This window comes from Rhodamnia argentea, chromosome 11, assembly GCF_020921035.1.
Source record: "Rhodamnia argentea isolate NSW1041297 chromosome 11, ASM2092103v1, whole genome shotgun sequence".
Lineage (NCBI taxonomy): Eukaryota > Viridiplantae > Streptophyta > Magnoliopsida > Myrtales > Myrtaceae > Rhodamnia > Rhodamnia argentea.
The window spans coordinates 22,711,608-22,725,155 of NC_063160.1; the positions used below are offsets into that span (position 1 = coordinate 22,711,608).

Sequence of the window (13,548 nt, forward strand, 5' to 3'; positions counted from 1 at the left end):
TTTTCGCTCTTTACCAATTGAGTCCCTCGTCTTTTCAGTTTACCAACTGTTGGCACCTAATTCTTGATGGTCATGTATTTTATGTTCTCCTTAAAAGAGAATATGTCTAGTCAGATAAATATGCATGTCTAATTAGATAAATATGCACTTTTTTCCTTTTTCTTTTACTTGATTGCAAATTAAAAAGGAAAAAGAAAATATAAACGGATGGGCCTCACCTGCGCCTTTCCTCCTTTGATTTACCCCTCGCATGGCCCCGTGCCTACACATGCCCATTTTCAATAGGGCATGAGCGTTGGTGAGTTGGCGAAAGGAGACTGAAGGAGGACCCACAGGCTCCGTCGACCGTTGCCGCCGTCTCGATCGCGCCCGATCAGTCGCCTCAACCAAAGCCATTCGACGACCACCACTAGCCCAGCATCCTCCGGCCTCTGAACAGGCAAGCTTGAGTCCCTTATCCTGTCCTGTTCCCGTAGGAACTGTGACTGGGCTTGTCCTCTTCGTCGTGTATGCGTGTTAGGTTTCGAAAGGACCGACTCTCGTTCGTTTTCCATGCGCCGTTCGTCGTTCGTGTCGCAGCCTATAGGCTAGTTCGGCATCTTGATTGGATTAAACATTTTGCAGGGCACCACGAAGGGTTCCACGGATGGCTGTTGAGGCCTTTGGACAACCAGGGCGGGTCGCTTATGGACGGCCACTGGTGGAGGTGTTCTCGGTGGAGCTGCGCTTGAACAACCCTGGCGGCAAGCTGTACGGCATAATCACAGTCACCGATGGCGTGGGTTGTCAATACATCTACAACCGAAAAAGCCAAAAAAGAGATGAGGGCGATAGCGGTTCGGCAGCTTTGTTGAACGGCCCAGCTGGAGGCATCTCTGCCCTTGGAGGCTTTACGATTGATGTGGATCTCATGGATGACATTAAAGGGCAGTTCTCATGGAACGTTTACGACGTCACTAATGTGTATGACAGGCTCTTACAGGAGAACGTCAATGGAAACACGGGTTCGGCGATAGTGAAGTACGCCGTGTTTCTTGATGCAGCGGTAGCTATTGTGGAAGTCATACTCTTTAATGGAGATGGGAATGACCGTGCCTATGTTTATGGACAGATTACTGCTCGCAATACCAACTTCACAAACGAAAGTACCCTCTTTCAGAAGACTCTGGACGAGAACAGAAGAGTAAGTCCTGGGAGCACATTCCTTTGTCGAGATCTGTAGTAGCTGTGCCATTGAGCTCCTCCCTCATAGTTGGGGCGAATCTGTTTGTTCACAATGGGTACAAACGTGAGAGCGAAAGGGAGATCGCCAAGGGCACTGCAGAGTTCCCTGCTCAATGCTCTGGTACATTTGAAAGGGATATTTGGGCAAAGTACTGTATGATCCGAGTGAAGGTCACTTGGACTTTAGATATTTAAAATTCATATGCTGCTAATTAAAGCTGTAAGATAGTGATAGTATGAGAATTGAAATTTGATTTTGGATTTTACTTTTTGGAGCGAGGTTATGGTTTGAAGAGAAGAGGTTTCTATCCCTATGGGGTTGAGGTTAAGTTTAGTTGTACTCTGTTTGAGGTTATTATACTGGGCCCTAACTCTCTGAGTGCTCGAGTCCTAGTTGGGTTGTATGGGTGACCCCTTTTTGGTGTGAGCTGGATGCAGTGAGGCTCGCGATTATCAGTGAGGCGCTTTCGCATGCTTAAAAGCGCATTCAAAGACCCTCGATGAGATTACTGTAAAGCATCCAAAGATGTTGACGAGACCGTTTCTGAATTCATAGTAACTTCTACTATTTTGCTTCTGTTGAAATGTTCCTATCAGAGAGTCTTGGAGTTTATATATAATCTGAATGTGTTCAAACAAAAAGTGGGGAAACATGCTGGTGCCCATTTCATCATATGGGCCATTTTGGCCCGTGTCCCATGAATTCTGCTGTTTTTGAGATACTCTATTTCGTCTATTCTTTCCCAAAGAAAAATATTAGGGATTATTCTTTGTACTTATTTACGTGAGACAACATAGAAAATTCCTTAGGAGATGTTGGGTAACGTAGACTCTTGCTTAAGAGCCAAAAAAAAAAAAGAGACTCTGGCGGATCATGATCCATGAAGGCCACGAGGCTTTAGGCCTGGCTTATGCTGCTGATGCACTTGAATGATTCTAAGTGGCCGCGATGCCTTTTCAGGGAGGATTTGTGTCATGGTTCAATCGGAAAAGGTAAGGCCAGTGTGGCTGAGAGAGAGAGATATTGGTATAAGAGGCTTTGGTACTATCTTCGGCGAGCAGTAGACAGGCGATGTGGAGAATGACGTCATTGATCTCTTCTTTGAAATACTATTTGAGAGCTTGTCAAAGGTATCTTCTGCTGTATGATTAGCTCATGCAATTACGGCACCCATTAGCATTATAATCGCCAATTTTTATGATGCTTCCCATTTAGCTTATGTATGTTGTCTTGCCTTGGCAGTCTTTGTTATTCTGTGTTGCTCATCGAACCCTATCCCTATTGGGATGACATGTGATCAATTGTTTTGAGCACCTGTCAAAGTTTAAGTGCTGGCAGCTTGTGTGTCACGTGTCTTATTGGAGATGTGATCCGAAGTTCTAGCTGCTGAGACAATCCAATCTTATATCATCTACTTTATTACCATCTCTGTTTACCATAAAGTATGCAACTGGCTTTCCATATTTAGTTGCTGAATTTGTGTTGAGCATTACGAATCTTTGCTTTGTTTCTAGATAGAGCAGCATTGCATACTTCCAGTTTATTTTCTGAACATTGCAACTCTTTACTTTGTTTCTAGGTAGAGCAGCATCGTGTACTTCCAGTTTATTACCAAGATGTCCAGGTACTTCGCTATTTCTTCGAATTAATTTCTGATAAGTGAGACGTTATATTGTTGTGAACTCCTGAAGGATAATGAATTATCACTCTAGCTCATATTTATGCACAAATGATGCAATGCGTCAGTGGACAAGGAAAGGCCAGATCTGATGTCTCTGAAAATCCGACGACTCTTTCATAGGTCATTAGAGTACAACAGCTATAACAAAGGAGGGAATAATTATCATGAAACAGTATGTAAAATATCAGTGACTATGCCAAAAGAAGTTGGTTTTGAACACATCCTAAAACACAAAATCGGATCATGGCCTAAAATTGGTAATGACTTGGGCTTTCATATGACTCATTATCTAATTTGACGCTTCTGAATTCTCTTTAGTTCTGGGAGTGGCAGTGGAGTCTACATAATTTGTTTTTCTTTTGTGGATCTACATATTATAGAATGTGGCAAGGGAGAATGGTTTTACAAATAATGACCCCTCACTCTAGCTTCTCTTCTGTATAAAGCACAGTATTATCTCCCTTTTCCACATCATATTCTGCCCAGTTTTTTTTTTTAAATGATAACACTACATTTTACAAGGTTGATGGAAAATGTTGTTGGCATCTGGGCAAAAGTTAAGTCTGATGTGTATATCACAGTCTTCAGTAATCACACTAGTTTTAGTTTTAATGGTGTTTAACTTTTGATTGATTGAAAATGAACTTTCATAGTCTGGCATGTCGAATAGCCTTAACTTTCATAGTCTGACTTTTTTTTTTTTTTTTTTGGTAAGGATAGTCTGACTTTTGTTCGGTGTTGGCCGTTACTAGATTGATATAAGTATAAATCCCCATCTTCCTTTGGAGTACATAAATCATCTTGAGAACCCCATGCAAATTATAGATGAAGCCGAGAAGCTGCTGAGAAAGACATATGGAGCTTGATGCAGTTTACAGAAAATTTGCGTTGGCAATATGGAAAAGAGCCTCGTTCCATGGAGATTTTGTTGAAGAAGCTTTACGTGAGAAGAATGGCAGCAGACCTTGGAATTTCAAGGATCTATGCTTCAGGAAAGATGGTTGGAATGAAAACAAACATGACTAAGCAGGTTTTCAAACTAATGACAGATTCAATGGTCTCTGATATGGACAGAAATTCATTGGCATATGAGGGAGACCACGCATTCACTCTTTATCATGTTTGGTTCTGATATTCATCAGTCAACTTGCCTTTTTCACTTGCCATCTTTTATGAGGAAGAATCTCACATATTGTAAATTCTTCCGCTTGCCTTTATGTACAACCACATTGAATAGGATTGTTAGTTGGGGATACACATTGAGCTCTCTACTATGCCTTTATGCTGTTTTGGCTGGCTTTGGTCTTGAAATTTTATTTATCTTGATAAAATACCAGATGGCGATGAACATTGGGTTCTTTGGTCTTCTCAATCTTCGGCGGTACAGTTATCAAGTTCATGGAATTACCCAAACATTAAGCCTATATATTCATTAATGATCTCTGGATATGTGAGGGCATACATTACTTATGTTTCTTCAAAGTTCAAGTCGCCAGTCAAATGATTAGATATATCAGGTTTGCGATTGACTGCATGTTTGCATGCCTCCTGTCTCCTTCCTAAGAATTATCAGCTTGATGTCTATCATTCCCTGCCCGTATGATTATACGTTGTTTGTATCTAGAGATTGTTTGTTGAATTTCTAGGCCGGACAGACGGTGGAGTTTTCTTTCGTGGTTGATCTAGTTCTTTGGATTTCATTTTGCTGTTGATTATCGATCAATTTATCCATCTCCTGTGTAACGTAATGCAGGCCGAGCTGCTTTTGGAGCTTCCAAGAGAGCAACTCCTGAAATGGATTTTTCAATGCTTGGCAGAACTATATGCTTCATTACCGGCTCTGATAAAATACTAGATATACAGACACAATATGTCAACTGTTCTTGCTCCAGCCTTTGACTGCCAAACTCTATAATGCAAATTAAGATGGCTTATATGCGTCAGCGGCAATGAATTTGATGAGGCCCAATAGAAGCATGTGTAATAGGCTGATGATATTGTCGCCAGACCACAATGAATTTGAATCCGTAGTTGTCCAAAATTCGTGAACAATAGCGGATGTTGATTTCTATGTTCTTCTCCAAGAAGCTCCTAGTCTCAGAAATTATATTGGGTGGTTCTGTATGGCTGAGTGAACTGAATAAGCGAAGGGATGTGTGTATCTTAGTGTAAGCCTATTGCTGATTGTACTTTGTGGATGTTGGAGCTGCTTTTCTTAATATGATCTTTTGAGAGCTATTCTTGACTTCAAAGTTAGGAGTCATACTTCATTACTGGGGTGTAAGATCAAGAAGGATGAAATTGTGACATCTTTATGTTACTTAATCGCTGCCTTTGAATCTTTGGCCCTTCTTGGTGGGTTTGCAAATGAGCCATTGTTTCAGTATTCTAGACATATTGCCAGCAAGTTAGCTTGTCTTGTTTTCAGCTTTGATAGTGGTGCATGAATCTGCATTCTCCGTCTCTTGCAGCATAAAAGGTCTAAAGCTTCAAGCGCGCTGATCTTGCATGGTTAGCTGTTGATCACCTGTTTGAATTATACCGTTGAAGTTCTGATCTAGTTGTCCTGGATGGCTCCTTGACATCCTTTATTTGCCTGCTAATATTAACTGGAGTATGCATTGCTCCAAGTTTACTAAAAGGAAAACATACACGCCATATGTTTTGGACAAGACCATCTGGATGCTTGATTGAATTCCTTCAAGGTTGTTTGACTGTTTGTTGACGTTGCTATGTTTGGTGCACAGATTAGGAGAGAAAGTGGGTTTCTTTAATTTCATGTTTGATGCTGCATTCAGTGAAAATAAGCCTCGAGCATTCACTTTCTGCAATTCAGCCCATTTGAACCTGTTTTAGGTTTAGATCGTAGTTCAGCTTCTGTACTAATCGGCGCCTGATGGTGTCATATTGAAATTGATGTGTATTTCATGATTTACTAGACAATATTCTAATTCAAAACATCCAGCGGGTGGAATTGTTACTTCATAGTACCTTCTTATGAAACAATTGGGCATCATGCTTAAACCTGAATAAGAGTTCATGTCCCCCTTTGTGAGTCTGCGGCCGCTCAATCTCGACCAGAGGCTAGTCCAACTACCTTCTTTGTTTCCACCCTGGTTGACATTACGAGGCAATTCTCTGAAGGGGGTACTGCTTCTGTCGTTTGTCGGATGCCTATAGCGGGGCTGTCCTGCACTCTGAAGCGAACTCTCTTTTGCTGGATCTGTCAGTTTAGGAGCATGAAGTATTAGGCGATGACCGAAGACAGCCAACAGCCTGGATGATTCTGACCAACTACTCTTGCTAGCCAGGAACCCTCATTGTATATGGTAATTTGAAATTCTAGGACCTGCTTCCTAACAGAATTGCAGGATCACGTGACATGAATATCGAGGAAATTGTCGGGCATCTGCGGAGTGGGTTTGCATGCGTGGAACCTAGAATGATCTTTGACTGGTTCGCCATAGCATTGCTTCGTAATGGTTGCAGCCAACTGAGCATTCTACATGGGGATTGCCAGAAAAGACTGCTGGCCAGTTTCTGCAACATAAGTTCGGGCCTATATGAGAGGTTGAGAGATGAGCAGAGTAGTCAACTGCTCTTTGTTGTCGTGGTGACAACATCCCTGAGTCATTTCCACCAATCAATGTGTTGGATTTTTGGTTCTTTTCATCAATAGAGATGGGGAAATTTCGCAGTCAAAACCAAGAAACTGCTATGCGCTCCCTCCTCGAATTCGGATGCAAATCAACCAGCTTTGTTTTCATCGGTTGGTCATTCAAAGCACGTTATTGCCGTGTGGCGAACGACAATAAGAGGAGAACCCGTAGTTGCACTGCAATTTCACCCAATGCTACTTGTTTGGTGTCGTTAGAAACGAGCAGAAACAAGGGGATATGAGTTTGTCTCTTGTGTCATGGCACGCAACCCAGAAGTTTCTCCTACAGCGGTATATGAAGGTTCCCCCCTGCCTAAATGGGACAAGAAAGAGTTTTGACTTTACATCTCGTGCTGTACCTATATAATGGTGCCTTTAAGCCATAATCATCATCATCACCTATCTATCTATCTCTCTCTCTTCCTTTCGTAAGCAAGAAGGCGTTCATCGTCGACTGAAGCATCAAGAGATTTAGAGAGATCTACTATATTTGAACTCTCTCCCTCGTAGGCTTCCTGTCCTCACATTTCATCAGTGTCTTCTCTCAAGCATATGATGCCATCCACCTTTACTAAGATGCTGGGTCTCTCTCTCTCTCTCTCTCTCTCTCTCTCTCTCTCTATATATATATATATATATATATATATATATATATATGACTGCTTATTGAAGTAAGTTACAGGGAGGAGAAGCCTGCGGGGAGGGGATTCATATAAAGTATGTTCCTCTTCAAATGTACCTCAATCCGGTCGGGAAGCAGAATGGCCGAGCTTCCTGCAATTTTGCTCCCAACCTTTTGTTACAGCTTTTGCCTGTAATAAGTTCTACTATTACCGTAAGAGTTCTTACAAAATGGGTTTTAATGCATAACCCTTCTTCGAAGAGCCAGAATAAACTGCATGCATTAGGTGATATGCATTCAAATTAGTTTTCGACCAACACAATGAGGGAATAAATTGGATGATGTCCTCCCTTTTACTTGAATGCAAGAGGAGATATATTCTCATTAGGTGCAACAAATATGCAATTCAATTTCATCTTAAGTATCCTTGTGAATTTAGTGAGTCTTTTCTAATTCCGAAATCAACACCACAATACATGTCAAGGCTTAGCTAGTCAATTGGCTAATTGTTTTGCATGACATGGTGTGGAATTTGCTATATTCAAAGAGCAAAATACACTTGACAGAAGATAAAACTTCTGTACTAGTAAGAATTAAAGGGAAAACGAAATGACGAGCAATTGAACGATAAGGGTCCAGAAGAAGAAGATTCCCAATCTCCCAGATCAGGTAATGTAAAAAGCTTGAGCAAGCTGACTGCTTCACTTTGTTATTTTGGCCAGAACAAGCCTGATGGCAGTAAAGAGTGCTTTTCTAACTTGATTTCAGGTGCATCTCTGCACGACGAAATTGCAGCCAGCTGGTAATTAGAAGAATCTTCAGTCGGAGCAAATTGGACATTCAATTCCATATCTAAGACAATATTCCAATGTGAGGTTGCAGAAAAAGTGATTGACCAGGATCTGAGGATTATATCTACAGGCCAAAGGACAAACACAAGGAATTGCTTCATGAATTCCACGTTTACTTCTTAGTCAAGGCTTCATACTTGGAAGCAGTCTCATCTCATTCTTTAGGTAGCGCTTAATTACAATGATCTCGGCATTACCGAAAAGCCATAAAACAAGAAAAATAGAAAAAGAAAACGAGAACCTTTCTTACAGAAATGAGTACATATGTTTACAACAAGGTCATGAACCGACCAGAGGTCATCTGTATCTTTAAGCTTTATCAGTATACCATCTTTCTCCTCTTCCTGCACTTTCACAAAATAGAATTTCAAATGAGCATGTGGACTCCCAGTCCTTTGCACCAACTGGAGTTAATATGTTAAGCCCTTCTGTACAGAGTTGGTGATGTATGTATTTTGTGGAGCTGAAATCAGGACTACTTGGAGAAACATTAGTAAGAAAGTGGGGAAAGAACATTAAACCAAACAGATTTCCAAGACCTGATGAAGGTGCGGTACACTTGTACTGCAGGCGGGACCGAAGATTTTTGCAGTGACGTACAGAAATCATGAATTCTGGCTCATAGGCTTGTCTTTCAGCCATTGCCGAAAGTACGATTGCATCTTGCCTCTAGTAGAAGCATTCCAAACATTCACAGTCGGGATGATCTTGTTTGGCCTCAAAAACTGAGAAATTGCAGATTTTTGGTTTTATGCCAAGCCCAAACATCAATGTTACACAGAAAACGTTCCTGAAAAATTAATGAGTTTGGAAGCATACCTGCACAAACTCCCTCAATTCTATAAAACTGGAGTGCTCATTAGAAGGAACTCCTGCAAAGTGCTAAGTAGTGGTCAATGCTGTCTACTTTTGTCATGACAATTGCCAAAAAGGAGATATCAAATCCTTTGCAACCTATTCGCTTCCCCAACCCCCTCCAAAAGAGAAGATACAATTACAAACCGAGAGGCCAAATTACACTCATTGCACTCAAATTGTTGCTGAAAAATATAAGATGCGACACTTCGGAAATACTGATGCAGTTTGCAGCTTGTGCAGTACCAGTTTACCCGACAAACATAACATCAAATCTCACCATAAATGGTAACTTTGCCTTTGTGGATGGGTTTGATTGGACTCAATTGTGTACGCTCAGAGTAGGTCCAACCTGAGGAAATGGAATTAAGGACCATAAAACAGATTGCAAAGGAATTTGTCTCAATAGGTTTTTAAGTTGTGTGCATATGTAACACTACCAGTTGGTTGGAATGCCGAAACATTTGTGCATTGATCTCCATAAGACTTCAAATAAGTATGGAGGATCTACAACAAAAACATTACCGTCGTCAATTACGCGGGAAAAAGGGATAAAAAGATTACGTCGAATCTTCATTAAGGTAGGCATAGGATCAAACTTCAAACCGCAGGGATGATATAGGCAGGACATGAAGATATGTATCCTTTGGGTTCGAGCTGATCCTCTCAGATAGGTCTGGCCATTTGAAAGACTACAGAATACGTCTGCGTGATGCATTTGCATGTACTCTAACCTAAAGAAGCAACCAAACTATACTGAGAACTTTTGGTTTGTAAATTCATATTTTTCTTACGTTCTGATAATTTAATGGAGGCAGCAGAACTTAAAAACATCATGAAAGAAGTTGACGGAGAGTAACTGATGTTGTTTGCCCAATATCACTTCGTCCAGAGAAGGATAGCTAGCTCCTACAAGAACACTTGCAATCAAATGCGTTCCATGCAAGACTTCTTTCAAATTCAATTACCATCTCATCGGCGCATGACAAGGTAACAACATGAAAATAGATAATCCTCTTACTACCGATCCCCAATGAAAAGGTATCCAAAGATTTTGCAGAGATATGTTCATCATTCTGAGGTTCTTTGGAAACAATACTAGGACCGCAAAGCTATTAGAAAGAAACGCGTAGGTTCTCCCCAATGTGCACAGAACACATATTGCCTTCAATATTTTCACATCAAGAGCCTCATGTAAACCGCATTTTCCCCCAAACTGAAAAATAGTTGCTTGATAAGAACAAGACATTCAGAATTAGGTTAAACACGAGAGATCTGTGGCCTAATATTTGACTGGTGCTTGCTTCCCCAACTATCAGGATCGAGTAAGGCAAACCAGTTTACCAGACTAGTGGTATGAAGCAGACTTATAAATTTGTACTGCTTCTCAGATTTGGCTCCTTTATTTGTGTTATGACCCAAAAATTAAGACTATAAACTGCCTCCTCGGCATCCCAACCCACAACATAATAGATACAGTTCATGATGCTTTATTTTTCTGACACTCAGAAACAAACATGTATGACCACTCCACCTGTAGAGCTTCTGCCACATGCAATTCACAGCTAGGGATGCTTATTGCTCTATAAAGTACGAATGTGTCACAAAAAAAGAGGAACAAGTGCATCGCCATACCCCTAACGCCTTTGAAAGAGCAAGGTAGACACACTCTTTCCCAATGCTATAAGCGCGAACCACACAATAAGGGTCTTCGGTTGCTTTTTGAGGGAGTCATTAGAAACTTTGACAACATAATCTAGTACATCTTCTCTGGAAGGGAACCTGAAAAGGACAAATAAAAAAACACTCGGAATAAACAAGTCTTTTGGACAAGAGTCACAACCAAAAAGATGCTTGTCAGTTATACTCTGCAGAAACGAAAGTGTCGTACTTGTATCTTGGATTGCGATAAGTTGTGTCCAGGTAAAGCACATCGACTCGTTGGTTTGCAAGAAGAGGGTAAGTTTGCATCAGTTTTGAGGCTCTGAAGTCTCCCGGGTGCAAGTAGCATTGACCATTCGACAGACGAAAGTGAATCAGAGTTGCACCTCGACAATGATTCGCTTCTAACAGTGTGACTCTAACTCCTCCTATTATATGCTCGTCGTTCAATTCCAGAAGCCGGATAAACCTGGTTACACAGGCAGCATGTAAAACTGTTCTGAGTACACTCTTAACACCGTGCTGCGCAAAGTGGCAGAAACAAATGCTTCTGGAGTACAAGCATGAAAGGAGGGAAAAAGGAAACAACAAAATCCAGTTCTCACAATGGATTGACATAGAGACACATTCTAACAAGCCGAGCAGTGACAGGGGTGCAATAAATAGGGCCGTGATGTAAGGATTTTCCTAACAAGGGCATTAATTGGAATTGTAATTACCGTTTTTATAGGATTGGTCTAATAAAAGAGGGATATAAAGATTTTTAATAAGTCAAATATGGACCTGGCTAGTGTGGTACGAGTTCGGCCCGGCCCGTGATGAGAGGGCCCGGCTAAAACTCTATAAATAGGGTTAAGGTGCCCCCTCTAACCCCGATAACTTCATACGCCATTTAGTCTACTCATGAGGTGAGAGAGGAGAGTGTGAGGCGCTCTCATCGACTCCAAGCATCCGGAGGGCGATAGAGGGGAAGCGCTTGAACTTCGAATCGTCAGAATTCCGCATCAAGAACGACAAATTCCAAATCAGGTGCACAAATTCCTTTTCCTCTATTGTTGTGTTTCAAGTTTTTTATTACAGCAATCCTAGCATGTCGTTTGCAACAACGGGCAGCCGCATGGATGGCCTATCGCCGATATTAGAGCCGCCGTAGTTCGAAACTAGAGCCTTACTTTTGTGCCTGTTTTTTTTTTTGCAAATTCCGTGCAATGAAACTTGTGTTTGATTACATAATTGGAAAATACTCGTCAAGACAACTTGATCAAGTGGTCACCGGCCACCGGGAGACGCCGCAGGAGCCTCCACATGCGGCCATGCGCCGTGGGGCGAAGGCTCGTCGCTCCATGCACTCCCTCGTGCGCTGCGCAGGTTGCCGCCTTAATCGCTAACATCAGCAATGACGTCGGCAAGGCAGCACCGCCTCACCAGGGCGTGCCACATGGCGCCTCCTCATGGGAGGCTGCCACGTGGCGGATGACGTCATGACGGCACGACCATTGACCATTGATAGGTCCGGCCGATTGGCGGTCGGACCAGCAATCGAACCGTCTTGATCGGGCCGGCACCCGATTGGACCGAATCGATCAAACAAGCCATTTGGACCGGTTGAAGCGCCATACGTGCAATGCATGTGTGGCGAGTGGGCCTCACTCACCAGCTATTCAAGCGGCACGTATAGGCGCATCTAAGGTCAATTTTTGGCGATCTTAGTACCATTGTACTCGTATTGAAATTCTCTACATTGTGATACATTTATTTTAAATTTTTGAAGCTTTTAATGATAGAAAAATGCATGAAAACCCTATATTTGTGTGCCTTTAGGGGTCTTTTGGGCCTTTTTCTTGTGTTTCCATATGGTTTCGGAAATACTAAGGCTAGCTCATAAGAATATGACCTCATACAATATGTGTAAAGTATTATTGAGTGTTGGCATGTATAAGGTCCAACATGCATTAATGGCTAGAGCAATGCTAAAGGCATTTCTTATGATTTTAGAATAAAGTGCCCCCATAATGAAGTCTAAAATCACTTGGATATGACAAATGTGAGACATAAAGTTTATATCTCTAGTATGAGAGAGTTTCACAGATTCGGTTGGACGGTGATCGCCAAAGCGGCACACCCGATTGGGTTTGAGAAATATCAATCTCATATTATAGTAGGATGTCTCAAGTTCTAATGCATGGTCATACTCCCAAAAGAGGTGATTGTGTATTAGTTCATGAAGGGATACATGTATAGCATATGCTTGAGGATTGATCAATTCTAGTGATTCATACACCCAAAGGTGGTGATTCACAAAAATTGGAATATATTCTCATGGTTGCTGTCATGGGGAGAGTTTACAATCGCATGTCATATATTCCGCCCAAAGGTGATTATATGATGATGTATGTAACTCTCGGGATATGTGCTTATACGGTTTTAAGTTACACAATATTGATTTACGATGGGTCACATGTGCAGCATAAGGTTGAAGAGTGACTAATCATGGTGGCTCATCCACTCAAAGGTTGGGGTATACTCTCATGATAGGCCGTCATGTATAAAGTGCACATTATATATTCTGCCTAAAGGTGATTACATGATGACGTGTCTACCCCTCAAAATGTGTACTTATAAAGTTCAAGTTACACGGCACTCGCATGATGCCATTAGTATACATTGCTCATTAAAGTAGTCACATTCTCTATAAACGGTAACTCCATTAAGATTGAAGTTCATACTGGTTTAGACTTTGTGAAGTAGGTAGAGGATTTTATGTTTGTGATATAGGCGGCAGAAATTTATGTTGCTCTTAATAAGGATAAGTCGGCAGATTTTATTGCCTTTGTGATGGAACTCGAGAAGACACATTTTGTTGTGCGGGTTAAAAGCAATAGAATTTGCTTGTTATTTCTAAAGCGATCCATTCTATACCACTTTGAAAGTGGGTTGCTAGCCGACCGCACCGTTATATAGATGATTGAAGCCTTGGGGGCTTGTGTAAAAATT

General features: G+C 41.5%; 1 protein-coding gene and 1 pseudogene across 1 annotated transcript; one reads left to right on the forward strand and one right to left on the reverse strand.

The window, feature by feature from the left end:
• Nucleotides 1-288: 288 nt before the first annotated feature.
• LOC115732176 lies at nucleotides 289-1,897 on the forward strand. The gene is made up of 2 exons (XM_030662843.2): nucleotides 289-439; nucleotides 625-1,897. Exon 2 carries the CDS (start codon nucleotides 647-649, stop codon nucleotides 1,220-1,222), a length of 576 nt encoding a protein of 191 aa, XP_030518703.1. The 5' UTR covers nucleotides 289-439; nucleotides 625-646; the 3' UTR covers nucleotides 1,223-1,897.
• Nucleotides 1,898-8,129: 6,232 nt separating this feature from the next.
• On the reverse strand, nucleotides 8,130-11,254 carry LOC115726462 (annotated as a pseudogene).
• Nucleotides 11,255-13,548: the final 2,294 nt, after the last annotated feature.